General features: G+C 38.1%; 2 protein-coding genes across 3 annotated transcripts in view; one reads left to right on the top strand and one right to left on the bottom strand.

Annotated features, from left to right (window-relative positions):
* The window catches only part of LOC125244407 (putative nuclease HARBI1), an 8,874-nt gene extending 8,059 nt beyond the window's left edge, over positions 1 to 815 (bottom strand). Inside the window, exon 1 of the mRNA XM_048154494.1 lies at positions 720 to 815. Coding sequence (XP_048010451.1) covers positions 720 to 815 — 96 coding nt within the window. The remainder of the gene's footprint in view (positions 1 to 719) is intronic.
* A 14,816-nt stretch (positions 816 to 15,631) lies between these two features.
* LOC125245149 (zinc finger protein 568-like) lies at positions 15,632 to 21,220 on the top strand. Of its 2 annotated transcripts, XM_048155638.1 has the most exons (3): positions 15,632 to 15,704; positions 16,224 to 16,461; positions 20,414 to 21,220. In XM_048155638.1, the coding sequence occupies exons 2-3, from the start codon at positions 16,224 to 16,226 to the stop codon at positions 20,923 to 20,925; spliced, it is 750 nt and encodes a 249-aa protein (XP_048011595.1). In that variant the 5' UTR covers positions 15,632 to 15,704; the 3' UTR covers positions 20,926 to 21,220. The 2 variants fall into 2 exon arrangements, with proteins under 2 accessions (XP_048011595.1, XP_048011596.1); XM_048155639.1 differs by lacking the exon at positions 15,632 to 15,704 and having other exon boundaries at positions 15,977 to 16,461.
* Positions 21,221 to 21,553: the final 333 nt, after the last annotated feature.

Genomic DNA, 21,553 nt, shown 5'->3' with positions numbered 1-21,553 from the left:
AACCTAAGGGACCACTACACCAGTGTTCTCCGCAAGGGGGTAAGTCTCGTCTTGAAGCAAAATGTCTTTTTTAATTCACTACTATCATACCTCAGAGTTTGATTAAACATCGACTGCATGCTGTGCAATTCCCATTTCCCACAACTGATTGGGGGAAAGATTTTGTTCCGTGCGGATTGAATGGTCATTCCATGCCTCTGTAAAAGTATTCTCTTTGGAGGCGTGGAAAAAACACATAATGGGCACAGAGGTAAATGGAATTGGATGGAAGCAGAGAGCCACTGTCTTCCAAACCATGTAGAATGTCATAATACACGTTTGAAACGGACATCCACACGTCTTTCCACAACCGTTCAATCCTAAAAGCAAGACGACAACCTTTTATAAATAAAAAATAATCATAAAAAACTTAATTACCCATCCTAAAAAACAAAACAAAAAAAACAAAACCTACCTTTGATTATGAACGCTTTTGCCTGAAATGAAGCTTCCCCTGCCGCAGCCTTTAACTGTGAACATCCACCTCGCGATGTCCACATTTTCTACTCCTTGGTCTGCTCTTACCCTACATGTTAAGACAGACAGTAAGAAAACGACAAAAACAGTAAAGTTAAGCAAGTTTAAAGAGTTCAAGTTTTAAATGTTTGATCAAATGTTTGATGAGCATTTTAAGACTATGCTGTCTGTCTGTCTATGTAGATAGATGTACTCAAATGTACATGCATACCGTGAGGGAACTTGTGCTTTCCTACTGCCTCGAGGAAGTAACCTAGAGCAGTCTCTGCCCTGTTGTTGGTTGCAGCCCTCAGATACATGACCTGATGAATAATGCGTTTTGTAAAGTTATTGGCATCTACAAAATTGTATGACAACATATTTACACAATTATTTAATGACTGTATAGACTCAATTTATCACTAACCTTTCTTGAGTAGCCATCTATGCCCCCAAATATTTCTAAGCCATATCTGATTATAAAAAAAGAACATCTTATCCACACAGGTACCTAAACAGTTCTGAAAACAGAATAAATATCTAGCTGTACAAGTAACATCTACAAAAATAATTTAACCTTCCTGATCAGCTTGTGGTTGGTGTCCAAATGCACGAGGGAGGTGCCTGAACTGAATAGGATCTTCTCACAATATGTCCAAGTTGTGATATTCTAGCGAGAACTCCAGCTGAATCCACTCTATTCATAGAGTCCCAGACTCTGCTCCATTGGACTCGATGACCAAGAGCTTTCAAGTGTCCTCTCATCATTCTGTAACCGGAGTTTTGATTGTAACCACAAGATTGTCTAGCTCTTCGTCCGTCAGGTGACTGTATGTTCCCCTCACTGTAATGCCAAACTCGTGCATTCTTCGTTCCACAGTTCGTGTTGACATACCAAGCAGTTTAGAAATGCAAGGTACAGTCAGACCAAGTTCAATTAAATGTCTGAGGTGCTGCTCAGATACAATTAGTTTGGGACGTCCCGCTGGTCCAGCAATTTCACTCACAACAACTGAAGAGGTACGTCTCGTGTCCAGTCGGTTAGAAAGCACAGAACACAGGTGCGAAAGACACTGCATTACCTCTTGAGGCATATGTACACGACTTTTGTGTGCAGTGATCAATGTCAAGCCATTTGTGCAAATAAAATGTAAATAGTCCAGGTCCAGAGGCAAGCGCTGCATGGCTTCCTGTAATCGCGACAATAGTCGCTCTAAAAGCAGCCTTGACACTGCCTGTGAATATACATGAAATATTAAGTGAAATTATCAAACCAAATTAAAGCGAGCAGTTAATGCACCTATAATATATCACATTTAACCCATTAACAATGATTATGTTCAATTACCTGAGATTGTCCGACATTTGCCAGCTGACATTAATTATTCATCTTCACACCTGTACGAATTAGCCACAGCATCCATGAGTCGCACTGGACTGGAGTGACGTCAAATTCCCTCTTCGATTGATTGGCTAGAGGAGGAGCTGTCAATCTAGAACTAGTGGACCAATGGTGGCACTTAAGCCCGGCCTAATTTACATGAAACTCGAACTGCAACATTTGGAAATGCAAGAGCAAAACGTAGAAAGAAGAGCAAAGAGAAAAACAGCACAAGCGTACAAAAGAGTAAAATATGAGCAGAAAATGTAAGAGAGCAGAAAGAAAAGAGTAATAAAAGGAAGAAAAAACAACTTTTAAAAACACAAACACAAGTTTAAGATTTGTGCAATATCATTTTTAATGTGTTTAAAGTGTTTTTATTCGTGCTTGTTATTTTTTTAAATGTGCTTTTGATTTTTAGATTTACGCTTATTATATTTTGATCTGTGACCACGTTCTTTGCCACTCCGATCATTTTGCATTATTTTTTTAAGTTTGCGCTATATATTTTTACATGTGTTTTTACATTTTTGATTTATGCTTATTATTTTTTGATCCGTGACTTCAATACTATTGGCGGGAATCTGATCCCATAGGAAGGGGCTGATCATCACAAATATTTCACAGCCTTAATATAGGAGGCAGAAAGAAACAGTCGTGTAGTGGTGTTCGATCTTCAAAGACATAATGTGTTTCGGAGTGCGGAAAAAGACAGGTAATTGACAAAATGTTGAAATTAGTAAATGTTTTTTAAATTAATGTAATTATTATTTTTGTTATGATGGTTTGTCTGAGAAAAAACTAATGTAAACTAATGAAGTTGACGTAATTGAGAGCACAGCATCCTTGCTGAGATGTGTGCGTCAGCTTAACTTTGTATTTGACGAGTCCTCTCATGATGTTGTGAATGATGTGACTGTAAGGCCCGCCCAATCGGCCCAACAGTGGTTTCCCACGGGACGGGGAAGGTTTCTTGCTCGTTCGGTCTTTTCAGCGTGGCAAAGTAGTTTAATTCCAAATAATCTTTTATCCGACTCCATGTTATTATGACCTCGATTTTAGTTTAGAATGTCAATTGATTATTGGTCATTTGTATAATAATTTGGCTTTACATTTGAATATTCTATTTAACTCTTTACTTTTATTGTACTCGTTCATTCGGTTCTCAGTGTCGCACAGGGTCCTCGCACTGGCCATTCATTAATATGCGGGCCCACGATCACAAACTCGCCAGTCTTGGTCACTAGACAGAGGTAATTGACTATACTAATAGAGTGCCGCTCTCATGCTTGCTCTATCTAAAAGTATTTGTTTAGTCCCCATAGATCTGTATACACTTGAATTAAAGTAACACTAACTCTAGTCAGAGGTTACAACCACTACTACAGATAAGCCGACCAATATTACTTCTCTTATAGTAGCTTTGGTTTGGTTATGCCATGGTTTCCCATGTACACTTAGCTAGAGTAACATTACAACAAACAGAGGTAAGGCTCACCCTATTTAGGTTGGTCAATCAACATTTTGTTGTCCTAAACGGAAATTCCCTTTTTAGCCTTTACAGTCCAAGTCCAGAGAACATCAAAAGTGGATTTTCTGTGTCATGCCTGTCAAAGTTAACCAGACATAAATGACAAAGATGATTGTTTAATCATCTTTTAATAATAATCAGCAATCAAATACAAATCCTCCTTACGACATAATTCTAATGCTTCATGCGAAGGCTTTTGTCGAAACGCCTCAATACTAAATTCCATTATTCTATATCCTTTTCCCCGATACCCAAGAAAAAACTGCCAATCAAACGCAAACACCAGCAAAAAGAAGAAAAAATAATTATACATACCATACGACGAACATGTTACCATTGAACGCGTCCCAATTCCTTACGAGAGGACTAGCCCCCATTTGTTACGCCCCGTTCTATTAAGAAAAGGGGCTGAAGTGAGTTGGTGGATAACAAGGAAACCGACTCCCTTGACAGATCACCATAGACATAAAACTAAGATCCACAAATGATTTATTAAGGTGGAATACAAGGAAATTAAATAAAAGGAGCCATAGCTTCAGGGTGCCCCAAGGCCAAAACAACAAACATAACAGCTTACAAATAAAATTAATAAATAACCTAACAAAAGAAACAAAAATACAATCAACTTCCCTAACTCCCTTAAATAAACAAATCGCAAACAAAGTCAAAATAAATGGCAGGACACCCCTACGCTCCTAAAGCATAAACAGAAACTAATTTGGATCACTTAAACAAAACAGGAACAGTGGTCCGCGATTTGCCGACGGGAGAAGGAATCCGGAGCTCCTCATGCCAGCAGGCCAACGCCAGAATGAGCTCGCCATCTTCCGAGAACGCCACCCTTTTAACCGGAGCAGCCGCCGGCTCAGCCAATGGCGTTCTGTCCACAGCAGCCAATCCCTACACAGACATTTAAAGAGAAAAAAAAAAAAAACTCCACACACAAAACTAGAAGACAGATGCCGAATACCGTAACAGTACCATTATTCTTTTATTGTTTTTTTTGTTTTTTTTTGGTATTTTATATTATTCCATGGATGATACTGTACATAGACATTGTTGTATTTGTTGATATTTATAAGTTGTTGTTGTTGTTTTTATTTGTGTTAAATAGAAGTTCATACTGTACTTACATAAGCTCAGGTATTACCCTCCTGAATAACAAAGCTGTCTGTAAAAAATCAAACTAAACTTTAATAGAAAAAAATGTTGCATTGAACAGTACTGCTACTAGGTGTATCAGACCCATTTAAGTGACTCTGGGTATTCAGACAGAAGAAATAAGTTGTTTGAGGAGAACCGAGGCAGTAGAAGCAACGTTTCTTCCCTCATCAGACAAAACAGCTGGGGGTGGGGGAAAGTATCATGCTTGTCAGGAATTCATTAATATTTTCTTTGTTATGATACTGAGTGTTCATTTGCACTCAGCTGTCCGCAAATATATTTATTATGGTGACAAAGTAAATAAAGACATCATTCCACAAACACCAGTATAAAAGAGTGAGAAGTGAAGCATGTGATTCCAATGTGGTGTATACGTTAATATGTGATGTCAAGTTAATCATAATCCCTTGCAGTGAAACTACATATTGATTGAAACTTATGATGAATAGAAGGTTCTGTATTTAATTTATTTTATTATTATTAGTGTAACGAACGGCCCGGTGGCCGCTTCGTACTCCAGCCCGCCGGCCGCTTCGCACTCCAGCCAGCCGGCCGCTTCGCTCTCAAGCCCGCCGGACGCTTCGCTCTCAAGTCCACCAGACGCTTCGCACGTGAGCTCACCGACTGCAACGCACTCAAATTCGCCGATTGCAACGCACTCAAATTCACCGGTTGCAACGCACTCAAATTCACCGGTTGCAACGCACTCAAATTCACCGATTGCAACGCACTCAAATTCACCGGTTGCAACGCACTCAAATTCACTGGTTGCAACGCACTCAAATTCACCAGTTGCAACGCACTCAAATTCACCGATTGCAACGCCCTCAAGCGTCCTGGACGCAATGGACAAGATGGCTGCTTTGCCAGTGCCCACGGGCAAGATGGCCGCCCCCTCGGTGCCCCTCGGTGCTCCTCGCCCTGCCGGCGTCACTTGAATTCCTCGCCCTGCCAGCGCCGTCCAACCGCTTTGCTCTGCCAGCACCACCCAAGCACCTTGCCCTGCCATCGCCGCCCAAACGCCTTGCCCTGCCGGAGCCACCTGAACTCCTTGCTCTTGAACCCGCTGCGTACTCCGTTGAGTTCCCCAAGAACTTTTTTGGGGGGGGCAGTATACCTAGGGGTGGGGAGCTTGCGGGTGGGGATCCGGTCCGGCCACTGCCGTCATCGACCTTGGTTCTGTCATGGCCGCCCATGGACTGTAGCTCACTATGGCCTTTAACGAACCCTGACCTGCCGTGGCTACCCAAGCCACCTGATCCCCGGTGGCCTTCTGACACTCCGGACTCACCATGGCTGCCCGTGGCACCTGACCCGCCATGGCGGCCCTGGAACCTGCATTGGAGACTCCGTCCCTGTCCGCTACTAGAGCTCCAATGCACCCACCCCCCCTCCCTATTGGTGTCATCTACGCCGCGAGGACGCGCCTTCCAGGAGGGGGGCGTTATGTAACGATCACCGTCTGTTCCTGTCACTCCCCGGACTACACTTCCCACAATTCTCCCTGTCAGTCACATGTTCACTCCACACCAATCACCTGTCGCCACATACAGCCATGCACACACTCCTCACTAATCACCACACCCAGCTGCAGCTTGTTACCTGGACTATAAAAGGACTCTCACTCACACCATCTGGTCGCGAAGTCTTGTTTAACTGTTGTTGCAATTCTGAGCGTTTTCCTGTATTCCCTGTCTGCCTGTTCCTTGTTACCGTTCCTGCCTGTTCCCTGTTTATTGACCCATTGCTGCCTGTCCTGACCCTTGCTTTGTGTACCGACCTGTGAGTGATATCTGCCAGTCCCGACCTCTGCCTGTACCTGGATTACGATTCTGTCTACTCTCTGCTATACCTGTTTGCTCCTGATTTACCCTGCCTGTACAACCACTCTTGTTATTAATAAACGCTGCACTTGGATCCCCTGCCTGAGTCTCCCCTTCACAACAATTAGTAGTAGTAGTAGTGGCATTGCATTTATGTGCTTGGAAATACATCTAACGTCCAGCTTACCTTCTGTAGAGTCCACTCCAATGTAATCACTGTCCCCCATGGCGTTAAATTTACTGAAGAAAAGAGTGCAACTGTCAAGCTAATCACTAATCAGTTAGCCTTATTGAGTAAGAGACTTTAGATGCTGTCATGTTAACTCTTAAGGCAATGATAAAAAGGGGCAACTATAGGTCCTTCTCAAAAAATTAGCATATTGTGATAAAAGTTCATTATTTTCCATAATGTAATGATAAAAATTAAACTTTCATATATTTTAGATTCATTGCACACCAACTGAAATATTTCAGGTCTTTTATTGTTTTAATACTGATGATTTTGGCATACAGCTCATGAAAACCCAAAATCTCAAAAAATTTGCATATCATGAAAAGGTTCTCTAAACGAGCTATTAACCTAATCATCTGAATCAACTAATTAACTCTAAACACCTGCAAAAGATTCCTGAGGCTTTTAAAAACTCCCAGCCTGGTTCATTACTCAAAACCGCAATCATGGGTAAGACTGCCGACCTGACTGCTGTCCAGAAGGCCATCATTGACACCCTCAAGCGAGAGGGTAAGACACAGAAAGAAATTTCTGAACGAATAGGCTGTTCCCAGAGTGCTGTATCAAGGCACCTCAGTGGGAAGTCTGTGGGAAGGAAAAAGTGTGGCAAAAAACGCTGCACAACGAGAAGAGGTGACCGGACCCTGAGGAAGATTGTGGAGAAGGACCGATTCCAGACCTTGGGGGACCTGCGGAAGCAGTGGACTGAGTCTGGAGTAGAAACATCCAGAGCCACCGTGCACAGGCGTGTGCAGGAAATGGGCTACAGGTGCCGCATTCCCCAGGTCAAGCCACTTTTGAACCAGAAACAGCGGCAGAAGCGCCCAACCTGGGCTACAGAGAAGCAGCACTGGACTGTTGCTCAGTTTTGCATGTCATTCGGAAATCAAGGTGCCAGAGTCTGGAGGAAGACTGGGGAGAAGGAAATGCCAAAATGCCTGAAGTCCAATGTCAAGTACCCACAGTCAGTGATGGTCTGGGGTGCCATGTCAGCTGCTGGTGTTGCTCCACTGTGTTTTATCAAGGGCAGGGTCAATGCAGCTAGCTATCAGGAGATTTTGGAGCACTTCATGCTTCCATCTGCTGAAAAGCTTTATGGAGATGAAGATTTCGTTTTTCAGCACGACCTGGCACCTGCTCAAAACCACTGGTAAATGGTTTACTGACCATGGTATTACTGTGCTCAATTGGCCTGCCAACTCTCCTGACCTGAACCCCATAGAGAATCTGTGGGATATTGTGAAGAGAAAGTTGAGAGACGCAAGACCCAACACTCTGGATGAGCTTAAGGCCGCTATCGAAGCATCCTGGGCCTCCATAACACCTCAGCAGTGCCACAGGCTGATTGCCTCCATGCCACGCCGCATTGAAGCAGTCATTTCTGCAAAAGGATTCCCGACCAAGTATTGAGTGCATAACTGAACATAATTATTTGAAGGTTGACTTTTTGTATTAAAAACACTTTTCTTTTATTGGTCGGATGAAATATGCTAATTTTTTGAGATTTTGGGTTTTCATGAGCTGTATGCCAAAATCATCAGTATTAAAACAATAAAAGACCTGAAATATTTCAGTTGGTGTGCAATGAATCTAAAATATATGAAAGTTTAATTTTTATCATTACATTATGGAAAATAATGAACTTTTATCACAATATGCTAATTTTTTGAGAAGGACCTGTATTTGAGAAATTTAGCTGAGGAATGTTATTTGGGCACTTTCCCATATAGAATAGGCAACCAATTTCTATCTGGATAATTTAGATCAAAATATGTTTGCCAACATGCTCAAAAAGTTGCCACGTGTATCATTACTTATAGCCTACAACTACTCAAACATAATGTGGTACAAAAATAAATAAATAAATACTTATAAATACTAGTGTATTTTCCGCGGTTGCTAAAGTAACTTATTTAACACCATCCAACAGTACTTTATGTAAAGAAATGCTAAGGATAACAAACATTTTACTCACTGATTGTCGTCAACCAGCAGGGCCTCACAAACGGATTCTGCTGCAATGACGCAGAAGATAACTTATCTACCTATCTTACTTCAAAAGTTAGGTAAATATTAAAATATATAAAGCGGGAAAAAAAATAAAGCTGAGATTATTTCATGCAGCAATTTATTTATTTATTTTTTGCCATTTCCATCCTCCATATTTCACAGGTGAAAAATGTCATAAAATATACTTATAAATACAACTATATTTTATGACATCCTTTTTTTCCCCCTTATCCAGTGAAAGAGCACAGAGCACATAAAAGATGGAAAGCACAACCAACATAAGTTCTGTGAAGACAACGTCTTAACTTCTTTCATATATCTTCTTATATCAATATCTATGGGCCGGAGGACGGTGATCACGGCCTCACCACTGCCTCCTGGAAGACTTGCCCTTACAAGAAACTTAAGATCGTTTCCCTCCTCTTATTTTCCCACCAACTTTCGCCCACAAGTTTTAAACCAATCCCACGAATCTGCGACTCACGCAACAATTTAATTATGTTTGCCATTTGCCAAATGTTCCGGTTAAGAACCGCTAAATAGAATGAAAAATAATTGCCACCAGGGGGCAAACAATTTCGGTTTTGTCGCACATTTCTGTACTAACAATACAATATAATCCCTCCAATAAAATGTATTATTTCATTTTAAATTGTAATAATACGGTTTAATTTGGAGGAACTGTGGTTAAAGCAGAATGGTAACATCCAATAAAGGTGGCATTTTTTATTTGACCACAAGTATTCAACAATAACTCCACTTCAACAAAAATAGTATCATGACATGGATGGACAAAACATGGTATCATAACAATAGTAAATAGTAAACAATAGTATCATAACATGGACGAAACCTACAAAAACAAAAAAAACAAACAAACAAGTACGCAAAAAAATAAATAAACAATTATAAATGAATAAAAGTGCGAATAAATACATAAAAAATATTCAAATAATTAAATGTGTAAGGGGAAAAATAGTTAACCAAATAAAACGAATGTTGGGGAAAATATTTTTTTTTAAAAGGAAATGCTAAGCTGAAATTTTACTTTGAAACGTTTATTCATTGTTGTTTTAAATGTAACTTCGTATTTAAATTTACTTGGCGAAACATGCTAATAAGAGGGTGTCAATCAAACATCAGAATACGATCTCAAAAAGTTCTGCAACAATAAATTACACTGGCTGAATAATTACATAACAATTTACATAATTGTTATGAAACAAAAATCGTTTTGAGCGGTGAGTGGATTTTGAGTCGTAGACGCTGGCAAATATTCCCTCATAATTCATTCCAGAAATCAACAGATTTGTTCATGATTAGCTACAATGCTCAATGCTGCAAGAATACGTTGTAAAGCATTGTTGCTCTTCAGAGCGCAAACACAGATACGCACTGGATCGTTTCCCAAATATGTTTCGCCAAAATGCAAATATTTTCTGATCCTAGACCAGTAGTTATGTGCAGTTTTTCCCTCTAAAAGCAATCAGAAGCAGCAGCAGGTAGGCAGTGGTTTGAGTGAGAAAATATTTTTAAATTCTATTTCATATTTCTGAAGATAATGTGTTATTGTGTGCGGCGGAATAGCATGTTAGCACGTGGTGGCAAGAAAAATGAACACGGAGCAACATAAAAAAAAAAAAAAAAAAAAAAACGGTTCAAAGAAAAAAAAGCCAATTTTCTTATTTTCTTATTTCTTAATTTTTAAACTTTTTTTTAAATTTACCCCAATATTTTTTATTTAGTTAATTATTCCTCCTTGCACATTTAACTTATAATTATTATAAGTATAAGTATATTATAATTAACTATATAATTATTTGTGCAGGAATGTTGGTTTATATATTATTTTCTGGATTTATGTATTGATTTATTTCCGTATTTGTTTTTACAGGTGTCGTCCTCCATATAACAAACCTTGTGCCTATTTATCATTTATATAAATGTACAATTGTAAGACAGGTACTTTACTGATTTTGACAGATTACTATTACTTATAAACAAGTATAGATATCACGTCAAATGGCAAGATTAAAATTTCACGTAGGAAGTTTGTATGATATATGAAATGAAACTCAAATAATTCCTGATCTTTACACATCTTTAATGTCAATTGGCATTATAAAAAAATATGTACAAGAAGAAATGTAAAAAACAAAAACAACCTAACACCTAATTCAACTAGAGTGAGTAGAATTTTGTACAGTATTTGAGAACAGAGAACATCACACAATGACAAAGAACTTTTTTTTCCACTTTCTTCCACTAAATCTAGCTTGGTTTCATTTAAATTTATATACTTTTTTAGTGTCATGCATTAAGCGGCCAATTGGTCCATGTCTGTGATCCTTCCCAAGCCAATAGTTCCACTCAATGAGACGTAGATTTCTTCACAATGACTGTTTGGTGAGGTTTTCCCTGTAGCTGTATATATTTTCTTTATATGTGCGCCATGTACGCTCCATGTGCTGGGTGTGGGCGCCCGTTCGTGGATGGACAAAGAAACGTCTGTGGTTCACCTGATAATGAATGTAACCGTGCTGTTGCACAGTGTTGTATGCCCTCCAGCATTCACTGAGAATTTGAGTCCCAGTTCGTACATGCTTTCGTGTGATGGGCAGCAGATGCCTTCTGGAACGTTGTTTGACCAGCTCCAATACTGGTCTTCGACGTTTGGCCTTCACCTCCAGCATTCCAAAGACCCATGAATGCTTTCTTTGCCAGGTTCTCCCAAATCGTCCACGGTTGTACTAGAAATAGTCAAATAAAAATTATACAGTCATGTTATTATTATATTATTCATTACCTGCAGTGTTGTACCTTTCTTTTGTGGCGGAATTTGCTTTCATCAATGACAACAAAAGCATGTCTACCACCAATTTTCTCAATCTTTTTTTCTCCTCTTGAGTCGTTTAACAGAAGCAACGCAGCAGTGGCGAAGAGCATCATACACTTTTGTTATTGATGCACTGCTACCACAAACCCCTTCCTCAGTCATGTCCAAATGTCTTTTTCTATGACCTTGAGCAAAACTGACAAATGTGTTGGTGTTAAAACATACACTAAATAGCCACAACCTTCACTCAGTAAAACAGTAAACAAGTAAAATGATGCTACAATGTATAATGTGTCCAGAATTAAAAAAAATATATTTCTTGAATTTGCCATGTGTCAGAGGGTTGTGAGACACACTAAGCTAAAAATTAAAATTCTCTAAGGGTGAAAATAGAACTATCATTTTAACATACAAACAATAATAATTCAATACATATATTCAAATAAGTAAATTAATAAACTGACTTATGCATTATCTTGAGCCAGGCAGAAAGGTCCATGTGTGAATTCTCAAAGATTGAACCCTTCATAATTGTTCTTGAAATGTCCCTATGGCAGCTTCTTCGACATCTCCTGTGAAAAGATGAAATACAATGTTAAAAATCATGACATTTGATAATGCACAAAAGTTAGATAAAGCTTACTTTCTTAATGATCTATACAGATAGTGTCACACAACATTTACTCACTTATGACAAATCGGAGCAATATTTCACTGTAGACCAGGTAACTGAGGTTTTAATGACAGATACAACAGTTCCAGCTCTCTGATTCCTAACACTGTTGTCTGACACACATTCATAAAAACGTCTAATATATTTTTGGCTATAGACTTGCTGCTAAAATGATACCAGGTTTAGAGGAGAATTATGCTTTCTGATATGCTGCATACAAACATGGATTTACAGTAATTAAATTACTATAATGTAATGAAAATGATTTGGTTATTTAGATTGAGGGTATTTTCTGTTGCTTGTGCATTAGGTAAGGTCTGTATAGCAAACCAGTTACACAGGCTCCATCCCAAAAGTGTTCAGTGGGGGTCCCATCAAATTTCACCCACAAGTCTTAAACCTATTCAACGAATCTGCCACTCAAACAATAATGTAATTAGGTTTTTTGGCATTTGCACATTCCAGTTCAGAACCGCTAAATGGAATGAAACAATGCCCACCAGGGGGGCAAACAATTTAGTTTTGTTGCACTTTCATTTCTATACTGACAATTGATATACTGATTTCTTGGTTTAGTGCAGTCCAGTCAAGTTCTTCCTAATCGCTCGCGAGAGGTTTTTGACACACGTCGGCATGACATCAGAGCAAGGCGGCCCACCCTCGGACACATTTCTAACCAGCATGCATCTCGCGGTGATCACCGGTGATCGGTTCTGCGCAGAATTTGCTCATCTCAAACAAGCCTGTTGTGTTTGACTCAATCCCGTTACACAAACCATTCTCCCCAATAAAAATAGTGAACTGATGCTTATATGACATCATTAACAGGAAGTGACATCATAAACGTCTTCTGAACAATGTGAGCAGACACAGGCAAGTTACCATTTTATTTGATAATTATAACTCAATTATGTTTTGAAATTGTGTTTGTCAAGCTTAACGATTCAATTAAAGATAGAAAACTATTACTAGTGAAAATTATCTTTATTTCAACATTATTCATGATTTCTTAATATTATGCATGCCATGTGCTCTCCATTTATTCTCTAGATTTAGAGCAGTGGCCAATTTGTGCAAAAAAATCATAACCCCGTCACACCTACATTTTTAGTTTTTTTTTTTTTTAAGTTTATGAAAAATTAATTTAAAGTTTGTTGAACTCTGTCTGAAATGTTCAGAGCAATCATAAGAATCGTGATTTTAGTTCATATTCTGAAGCCTTTGATAAAAAAAATGAGGTTGCTTTCACAAAAAGTGCCCATTTCAGGCTTTAGTACAGCAAAAGTGTGAGATTTCATGTAACTTATGTTTGGAATAAACTGAATTAGTGTGAGGGACATCTGATTAATAGAAAAATGTTGATTTTATCACAAATACACTTTATAATAATATTCAGAGAGCTCCCATAGTGTCCATGACTTAAAATAATGACAAATAATAATGACAATAACAATAATAATAATAATAGGGATTTGAGGCCTGAGTTTCTGGAATTTAAATATGTCATGATTGTTGTGGGGTGTTCAGAAAAGTAATTTTGGTAAAAATAAATCTAAAAATAAGTCCAAAAGCCTGTGCATACGGCGAATGTTTAAGTTGCCGCACTACTGCCGTGACCATGGTGAGACCTGCCTCCAACAATGCCATTTTACTCAATCAGTGGTCAACCGAGACATCCACATCTGATAAGGAGAAGAAGGCGATAATAACTGTCAAAAAAGAACTGACCGAGACGGAGGAGGAAGTTGTTGATCAATTCCAGGATAAAATGGTCAAATTCAAGCAACATCTATTCAACATACGTTGGCAGTATAAGGCCTACAGGCAAGTTAGAGAAGATCTCAAGGACCATGAATGTTTAATTCATGTGGACTTCAGTGAAAACTATTTGTGCAAATATGCAAATGAAGTGCAGTCTGTCCATTTTGGGGGATCCCATCAGCAGGCAACCCTGCACACTGGCGTATTATATATAGCAGCACAGAATCCTATAGCATTCTGCTCCATTTCCCCTTCACGGAGACATGATCCACCGGCAATCTGGGCACACCTGGATCCAGTCCTGGATATGGTCCAGTCAAAGTTTCCCCAGGTGACTCGGCTCCACTTCTTCAGTGATGGGCCGGCAACTCAGTACAGACAGAAGGGAAACTTTCCTTCTTCTTTCCACTGAGCCCTTCAAAAGAGGCTTTGAGGCCAATCATGGCAAAGGGGCACCGGATGGTGTTGGGGGGACCCTGAAGCGGTCAGCTGACAGGCTAGTGTGCGTAGGAGAGGACATCCCTGATGCAGAGGCGCTCTTTAACAAGCTTAAGCTCCAGGAATCAGTTGTGGAGCTGTTCTTTGTCAGTGAGAACAGTGTGGAGGAAAAGGTGAAGGAAATGCTGTTGGTAAGTGTAATTTTATCGTGGTAATTTTGTCTTTAATTTCAACTAAGTATTACAAAAATGTGTCAAAAAACTACACTCACCTGAAAAACAAACAAACAATAGGAAATCTGATGAAACATTGAAAATTAATTTAATACAAACTTAAGAAAACACCACAGAAAACCGAATAATAGGAATTCCACAATTACCTGAAAAAAAAAAAATTAAGTATAATGCTCACCTGAGAAAATACATGAACAACAAATGATTTTTATTTTTTATTTTTTGAAACAATATTATATAGGTGCAGTTCCACAAATTACAGATGGGACACACTGCAGGACAATGACGGAAAGCTCATCCACTGTTAGAACCTGTTAACTACTGGATGTTCCACCCTGTTATACTCCGTTCCATCCTGTTAGTTCCATCCTGTTCATCCTGTTAGTCATTTTATATAATAATTTGACAGCAACATTACATTTTTGGCATACTTTTGTCTTATTTTGTGAGGTGAGGAGGACTAACAGCATATATATGTTTTTGAACAAAAAAATTGTATTATTTACCACTCTATTGGCAAAAATGGCCACAAAAAAGTACCTATTCTTAATAATCAAGACATATTATATTCATCAATAATTGTTTTGTTATTGTTTTGAAAATAAAAAAAATAATAAGATGGCATAAGTGACATATACTATCCAAGAAAAGCTCATTTTTGTTTAACATTTACATTATTAACATGTTGTGATGACTATGTATATGTCCTTAACAGGGTGGAATATTTTCATGGCCAGTGTCTGGACAATCTACCTATAATTATTATTTTTTTGAGTCGCCGAGCTTGACCAATATGTATCCTAATAGTTAAACGTCACTATTTTGGTAGAATGCAAAAAACATAAAAATCATGTACCTTTTTTTCCAACACTTTAATCCAAAGCCAAAATGTTACTGCATACCAGGAATGACCCATGAATGAACTCTGCTTAATGAAATCATACAACCTTTTTACCATGTTTGTTCGTATCATATTTAATACAAAGGTTATTATCTGGTAAAAGTCTATGCATTTCTGTGATTGTAGACGATGCAGCGTCTGAACAGGACTTTTATTTTGGAGCGGCGGCATGACGTCATAAGACTGCGCCGCGATCCTGCATCTGCTGTGATTCTGCTGAAGAAAGGTTTGTTTTAAGAATTTAACCTGTTTTAATCGACAGAAACAGTACAATGATTAATAGTTGTGTGTTTTGTTTTAAACAAGCGATGTGAGTTTATTTACTATTTAATGTAACATTGTGATTCTTTATCTAACTGTAATGAAGGAAGGATATTTGTGTGAGTAAAACTTATCCACTGATGAGAAACAGTAAACCTGCGTCTCATTTCTCTCTATATATAATAAATCAGTTTATCATGAACACGAGTTCAGTCTCTGGAGAGTAATGATGGAGAAACTGAACTTTTCAACTCCGAGTCAATTGAATCAAACACTTTGAGAAATGATTCAGTGAATCACGACTCGTGCTGCTCAAACAGTGAACATGAACGAGAACAACAAACACTAACAAACTAACTAAACATGTTTTCATCAGTCATAAATGCCTAAATATGAAGTTTATTCATTTGCAGCGTTAGTTTTTAGAGATTTTGTCTAACCAGGTCATTTAAGACCATTAACTCTGTTAATTATTCTCTTAAAGATGGCGTTTAAAACAGAGGAGAAGAGTGAAGATATAAAGATGGAGTTTATTAAAGATGAGACCGAAGACATGAAGATGGAGATTAAAAAAGAGGAGGAGAGTGAAGATATAAAGATGGTGTTTATTAAAGAGGAGGAGAGTGAAGACATAAAGATTGAGTTTATTAAGGATGAGACTGAAGACATGAAGATTGATGAAACATTCAGAGTGAAACATGAAGATATTGAGGAACAAACAGGTTGGTTTTATCACAGCTCTCACAGCATTATTAAAATGAGCTCTACAGAAATAGAGAATATCAGTCAGTATAATTACAGAAAAGTGTCCTAATTCACTCAATCCTTACTTCTTAAAAAGGGTTTGTTCTTGTAATTAAGCATTATTAACTCTACAATAGTGAGATATAGGTAACTACATCACTTTAAATTAGTTTCCATTAAGGGTGCGAAGTTTGGTTCGTTTGGTTATTTGGTCCAGACCAAAGAAGAAAAAAAAACAGTCCTGGTCCGAAGTATAATTTTACAGAAAAGTGTCCAGGGATAATTCACGTGATTGGTCGGATTTTAATTCACTTCTTCAAGTGCACTTACTTGAGTTAGGGTTTGGTTACTTGTAATTAAGCGATAATTGTGATAGTAATTATGAGAGAAAACAAGACAGTACGTTTTTTCGCCTTTTCTACTAAAAACACCAAGGGAAGCATCGAGGAGATGACGAGAAGACGCCGGACATCTGTTATATGGCACTGATTAACCCACTGCTTATCACTCAATAAAAGAATCAATGTAGTGTTTTTGAAATGTGTTTAATAATTAACATTACCTTTGCGAGTCTACTCTCACTGCGCTCGTGAATTACAGATCTTGACGGGGACATTAAATGCTTAACAAGAAAAAGCTTCATGTGACAAACAAACAATTCTGTACATATTTATTAAAGCAACTGCGTGGGTACGCAAATGAGCCCAAAATTGAACGCACACGTTTATAAAAATGTTTCCTCTAGTCCTTCAAGAAAACGCTTAATGCACTTAGACTGATATTAAAGAGACCAAATTTGTTTCAAATAAAGCACATGCAGAAAAACGGATGACCAAAATATAAACTTTCAGTATCCTTAAAATGGCATTTTATACATTTTCTTCATAACGGTTTTATAAAGGTATGAAATTGCTTAGTGTGGTTTCATTTGTTAAAATAAATATAAAAAACATTGTGTACGTTCCGTCTGTCCTGAATTTGACCCATAATCTCTGATTCTCCTCATCTGTGATCGTGGAAAAGGGGGGTTACAAGACAACAGTTGTAGGCCTACTCAGTATGCTCCTTTAAGCACATTTAAACATTTCCAACAAATAGAATCGACTTTCTCAGTGTGTTGATCCATAGATTTATTTGGATATTCATACGATGGCTGAAGCAGTGGTGAGAGCGTGCGACACGGTAAACGGATCAACATTGTAAACGAAATTCTACAAAACTTCATTGAAAAAAATAAAATGATCATGCGACGCGATAAAATAGCTTCTATTCCCTGCAAATGATACCATTAAAAATGTTAACGTTCCACTTAATGGCAGAAACAAAACAAAAGGTAGCAAGAATCCGTATTAATTTCACGAGTAATAGAGGGCGATCCTGTCAAAATGGCGGCGCCGCCCCGGCATGCAACGAGGCGTGGTCGGATTTTATGATGCATTGCCTATTTTGAGACGGAACTTACCGAACATCCTGAGGTAAATGCGCTCGTTGTGTGTACAGTGCTGTGTGCTGAGGTTCAAAACAGCGGCGGGAATCCATCCGTCACACACACAAACGATCGCTGCGCAGAGACGCGCGTTCTGTGTGACTATATAGAAAAACCGACATTAGTGTTTTTAGGGTCTCGTCTTCCTGTTTTTGGTTCGTTTACATGTCTTTGGTCCGTGTTGCATTCATATATCATTCGAACCGCACCAGAGTTCGTTCTTTTCAGCGGTCTCGGCCCGCTTGTTTGGTGCGCACCAGGGTTCGGATAGCAGCGTTCACACATCTTCAAATGAACCTCACTAACTGAGCAATCGCACCAGGGTTTGTTTTAATCGAACCAAACGTGAACGCACACTAAATCTGATCCTGGACCACAAAACCACAAAACCAGAAAATGTTAGTAAATTAGTAAGCAGCTACCTAATTCAGTAACTTGCTAACTAATAATTTTGACGCGATATAAGGTAAGTAAGAGATTCATTGTGCAGTGTAACCAGCTTCATTGATTATTACAGGAGTTTACACAACAGTGCAGAACTTGAAGTTTGAAAATTATATAGATTGACATGATGATAACCAGCATTGGACGGGACAGAAATAACTAATAGACCTGCCACATATTCAATTACGTGTTATGGGTTTCTTTATTGTTCATCGACTTTGTCTTTGACTAATATTTTTATTTTCAAATAGTTAAACAAAACATTAAATTAGTTCCAATATTTTTTGCTTTACTAGTATCGAGAACAGTTTGTCATAATGTATGATTAAGAGCTCATATTAAAAACTGATTTTATAGTCAGGGCAATAAATCATGGCAATAAACTGTACGCCTTTTAAAGACTTAGAGAGCAATATATTACTTTAGAGTGTGATCCTTGTCTTTTATTCCTGCCATAGTAAAATTTAAAATGTCCTGGAAAATGATCGCTGAAAAAGAGTGGGAACCCTGAAATGGTTATCGTGCCACCAGCTAGCAGCAATAAGTGTGGCACATAGTCAAGCCTTTAAAATGATCATTTTATAGTTACAGTATTTTCATAAGTGCATCTGCAAATCAGCTCCATAGCAGATTCTAAGCAATCAAGAGCTTAGAGAGGTACATTTAACCCTTATAGGGTCTTTGGGGTCTTTTTAGTCTTTGTCCAAATGACATGAAACTTTGTACAGGGATTAATACTTTCTAGATCTACAAAAAAAAAAAAAAAAAAAAAATGGAGTGATATCTTGTTTTTATATTAGTGTAGAAAAAAAAGTCACACTCAGGGTACAAAATGTAATTTTGTAACAATTTTTTTTTTTTTTTTTTTAAATAAACATAATTTTACTCTGTTTATTAATGTATTTACTTCATATTTTGGAAGATTTATCAGATCTTTTAAATTTATATAAATAAATCCTTTTTTTAGTAGGTTTTTATTCAAAAACAGCTTTTTATGTACAATTCACTTTATAAATTTATAAATTTCATTCATGGGGATAACATGGATAATTTGACATGGTTTAGTGTAAGATTTTTGCTCATCTTTTGGAAAGTGCAGTTTTAAAAGTAAAAAATTATGCAGAGCTCTGCACAAATGTTGAAAAAAAGTAATGAACAGAGTAAAATTACATTTGTTTTTGTTTTTTTTGTTTTTTAAAGACAATTATTTTGTTACAAAATTACATTTTGTTGCCTGGGGTCTGTGGAGACCCCAAAGATCCTGAGTGTACTTCCCAAATGAAGACTGCACAAGGGTTAAAGTAGCTAGACAGATTCTGCCAGTGTTGGTTCAGTGTAAACAATGATGTACACCTGAGTCCTTAAGATGGAGGGAAGTTAGCAAGGGAAGGGCTGATCAAACACACCTGCCCCTGAAGATCTTAGTTCACTGCTTCAGGTGTGTTTGATCAGAGCTGGAGCTGAACTCTGCTGGAAATGTAGATCCAAAGCCACTGGAAGGCAAGCCTGCAACCTTTAGCCAAAAAAGCATAACGGCTAATGCTAACGCTCCGCCCCAGCGGTACGCAGGGAAGAAGACCAGAGGCTGTTTTTTGAATGGATGTCAATGGATGAGAGGCTTCACTATGCTGATTAAACAGCTTTTGTGGGGAAATAGTTAATCATTTAATTAATTGACAGTCTGTTTGCTGATCTTCAGCATGTTTTACACTAAACAATACTTTAGAATAGATGTGTAACATTTTTGAAGAGGTGCACGGCAGGCTGCAGCCTATGGCGTACCTACGGTGTACGCGTGACACAGAAGTATAAATCAGTCTTAAGTCTTCAGGAATGCTTGAAAACTACAGGCAGGTGTATTTGATTAGGGATGAAACTTAACTCTGCAAAAGAGTGGCCCTCTAGTACCAAAGCTGCCCATCCCTGATCCATAGGATACAAACATGTTGTGGGTTTTGATGCTTTAAATGTCTAAATTGTTTTGTCTATTTTTGTCCTAGACCTGATGGCACTGAGAGAGGCGAGTCATGAACTTAATGAAAGGGAAGAAGAGAAAGAACATTATAATTTAATGAGTGAAGAAAAATCAACAAAGTTTTCCTTACAAAAAGGAGCTCAAAAGACAGGAACTAAAAGTTATTTCACCTGCCAACAGTGTGGAAAGAGTTTCAGTCAAAAAGGAAACCTTAAGGACCACATGATGATTCACACTGGAGAAAAGCCTTACACCTGCACTCTGTGCGGGAATGGCTTCAAACGGGAGCAAAGCCTCAGGCAACACATGATAATTCACTCTGGAGAGAGCCCATTCACCTGCCAACTGTGTGGAAAGAGTTTCATTAGAAATGTAAACCTTATAGTCCACATGAGAATTCACACTGGAGAGAAACCTTTCACCTGCCAACAGTGTGGAAAGAGTTTCAGTCAAAAAGGAAACCTTAAAGGCCATATGACAACTCACACTGGAGAAAAGCCTCAAGCTTTGATTCATTATTTTCTAATATCAAAATAAAATTGAACAGCTCAATATTGCAATAAATCGAGGTTGACACAACAGTTTACAAAGCTTACGCTACTATTACAAACTCAAAATTCCTATTTTTTGCATCATTTACAGTTGATCAAATCTATCAAACCGAGAAACCAGAATGAGCTTTTATCATTTACATAACTTGTATCTCTTTTTAACTTTAAAAGTTGTCACCTTTTATAGCGTTTTGTGTCTGCTGATACTGAAATGAATATGGAACCTGCTTACTTTATTTGTTTTTGACTTGGTTAAATATTCACATCCTTCATGGTATCGTTTGCAGGGAAGAGAAGATATTTTATCCCATTGAATGATAATTTGGTGTTTTCACTTCAGTTTTGAAGAATTCTGTTTACAATGTTGATCTGGTTACCATGAGAACAGTGTCACGCGCTGCTGCTTCAGCCATCATATGGTAGAAAATGTCCAAACAAATAAATGTGTTCAACAAGCTGACAGAAGTCGATCCATTTCTTTGTTGGTAGGGTGTAAATATTCACTTTCCCATATGGCCGTGGAGGAGAATCGGATGGGCATTCAGCGGACAGACATCGACACACTGTATTTTTTTGTATTTATTTCAACAAATGACAACCAAAATCAAACCCAT

The sequence above is a fragment of the Megalobrama amblycephala genome, linkage group LG14 (genome assembly GCF_018812025.1).
Source record: "Megalobrama amblycephala isolate DHTTF-2021 linkage group LG14, ASM1881202v1, whole genome shotgun sequence".
NCBI lineage: Eukaryota > Metazoa > Chordata > Actinopteri > Cypriniformes > Xenocyprididae > Megalobrama > Megalobrama amblycephala.
The sequence above is the reverse complement of the archived record's forward strand: the minus strand, read 5'-3'. Positions and strand labels throughout refer to the sequence as shown.

What these genes read in the sequence shown, in the direction of transcription:
- LOC125245149 (XM_048155638.1), top strand. Translation starts at nt 16,224, where the DNA reads ATGGCGTTTAAAACAGAGGAGAAGAGTGAAGATATAAAGATGGAGTTT. An exon ending in AGATATTGAGGAACAAACAG is followed by an intron (nt 16,462 to 20,413) that starts GTTGGTTTTATC and finishes TTTTTGTCCTAG; the next exon opens with ACCTGATGGCACTGAGAGAG.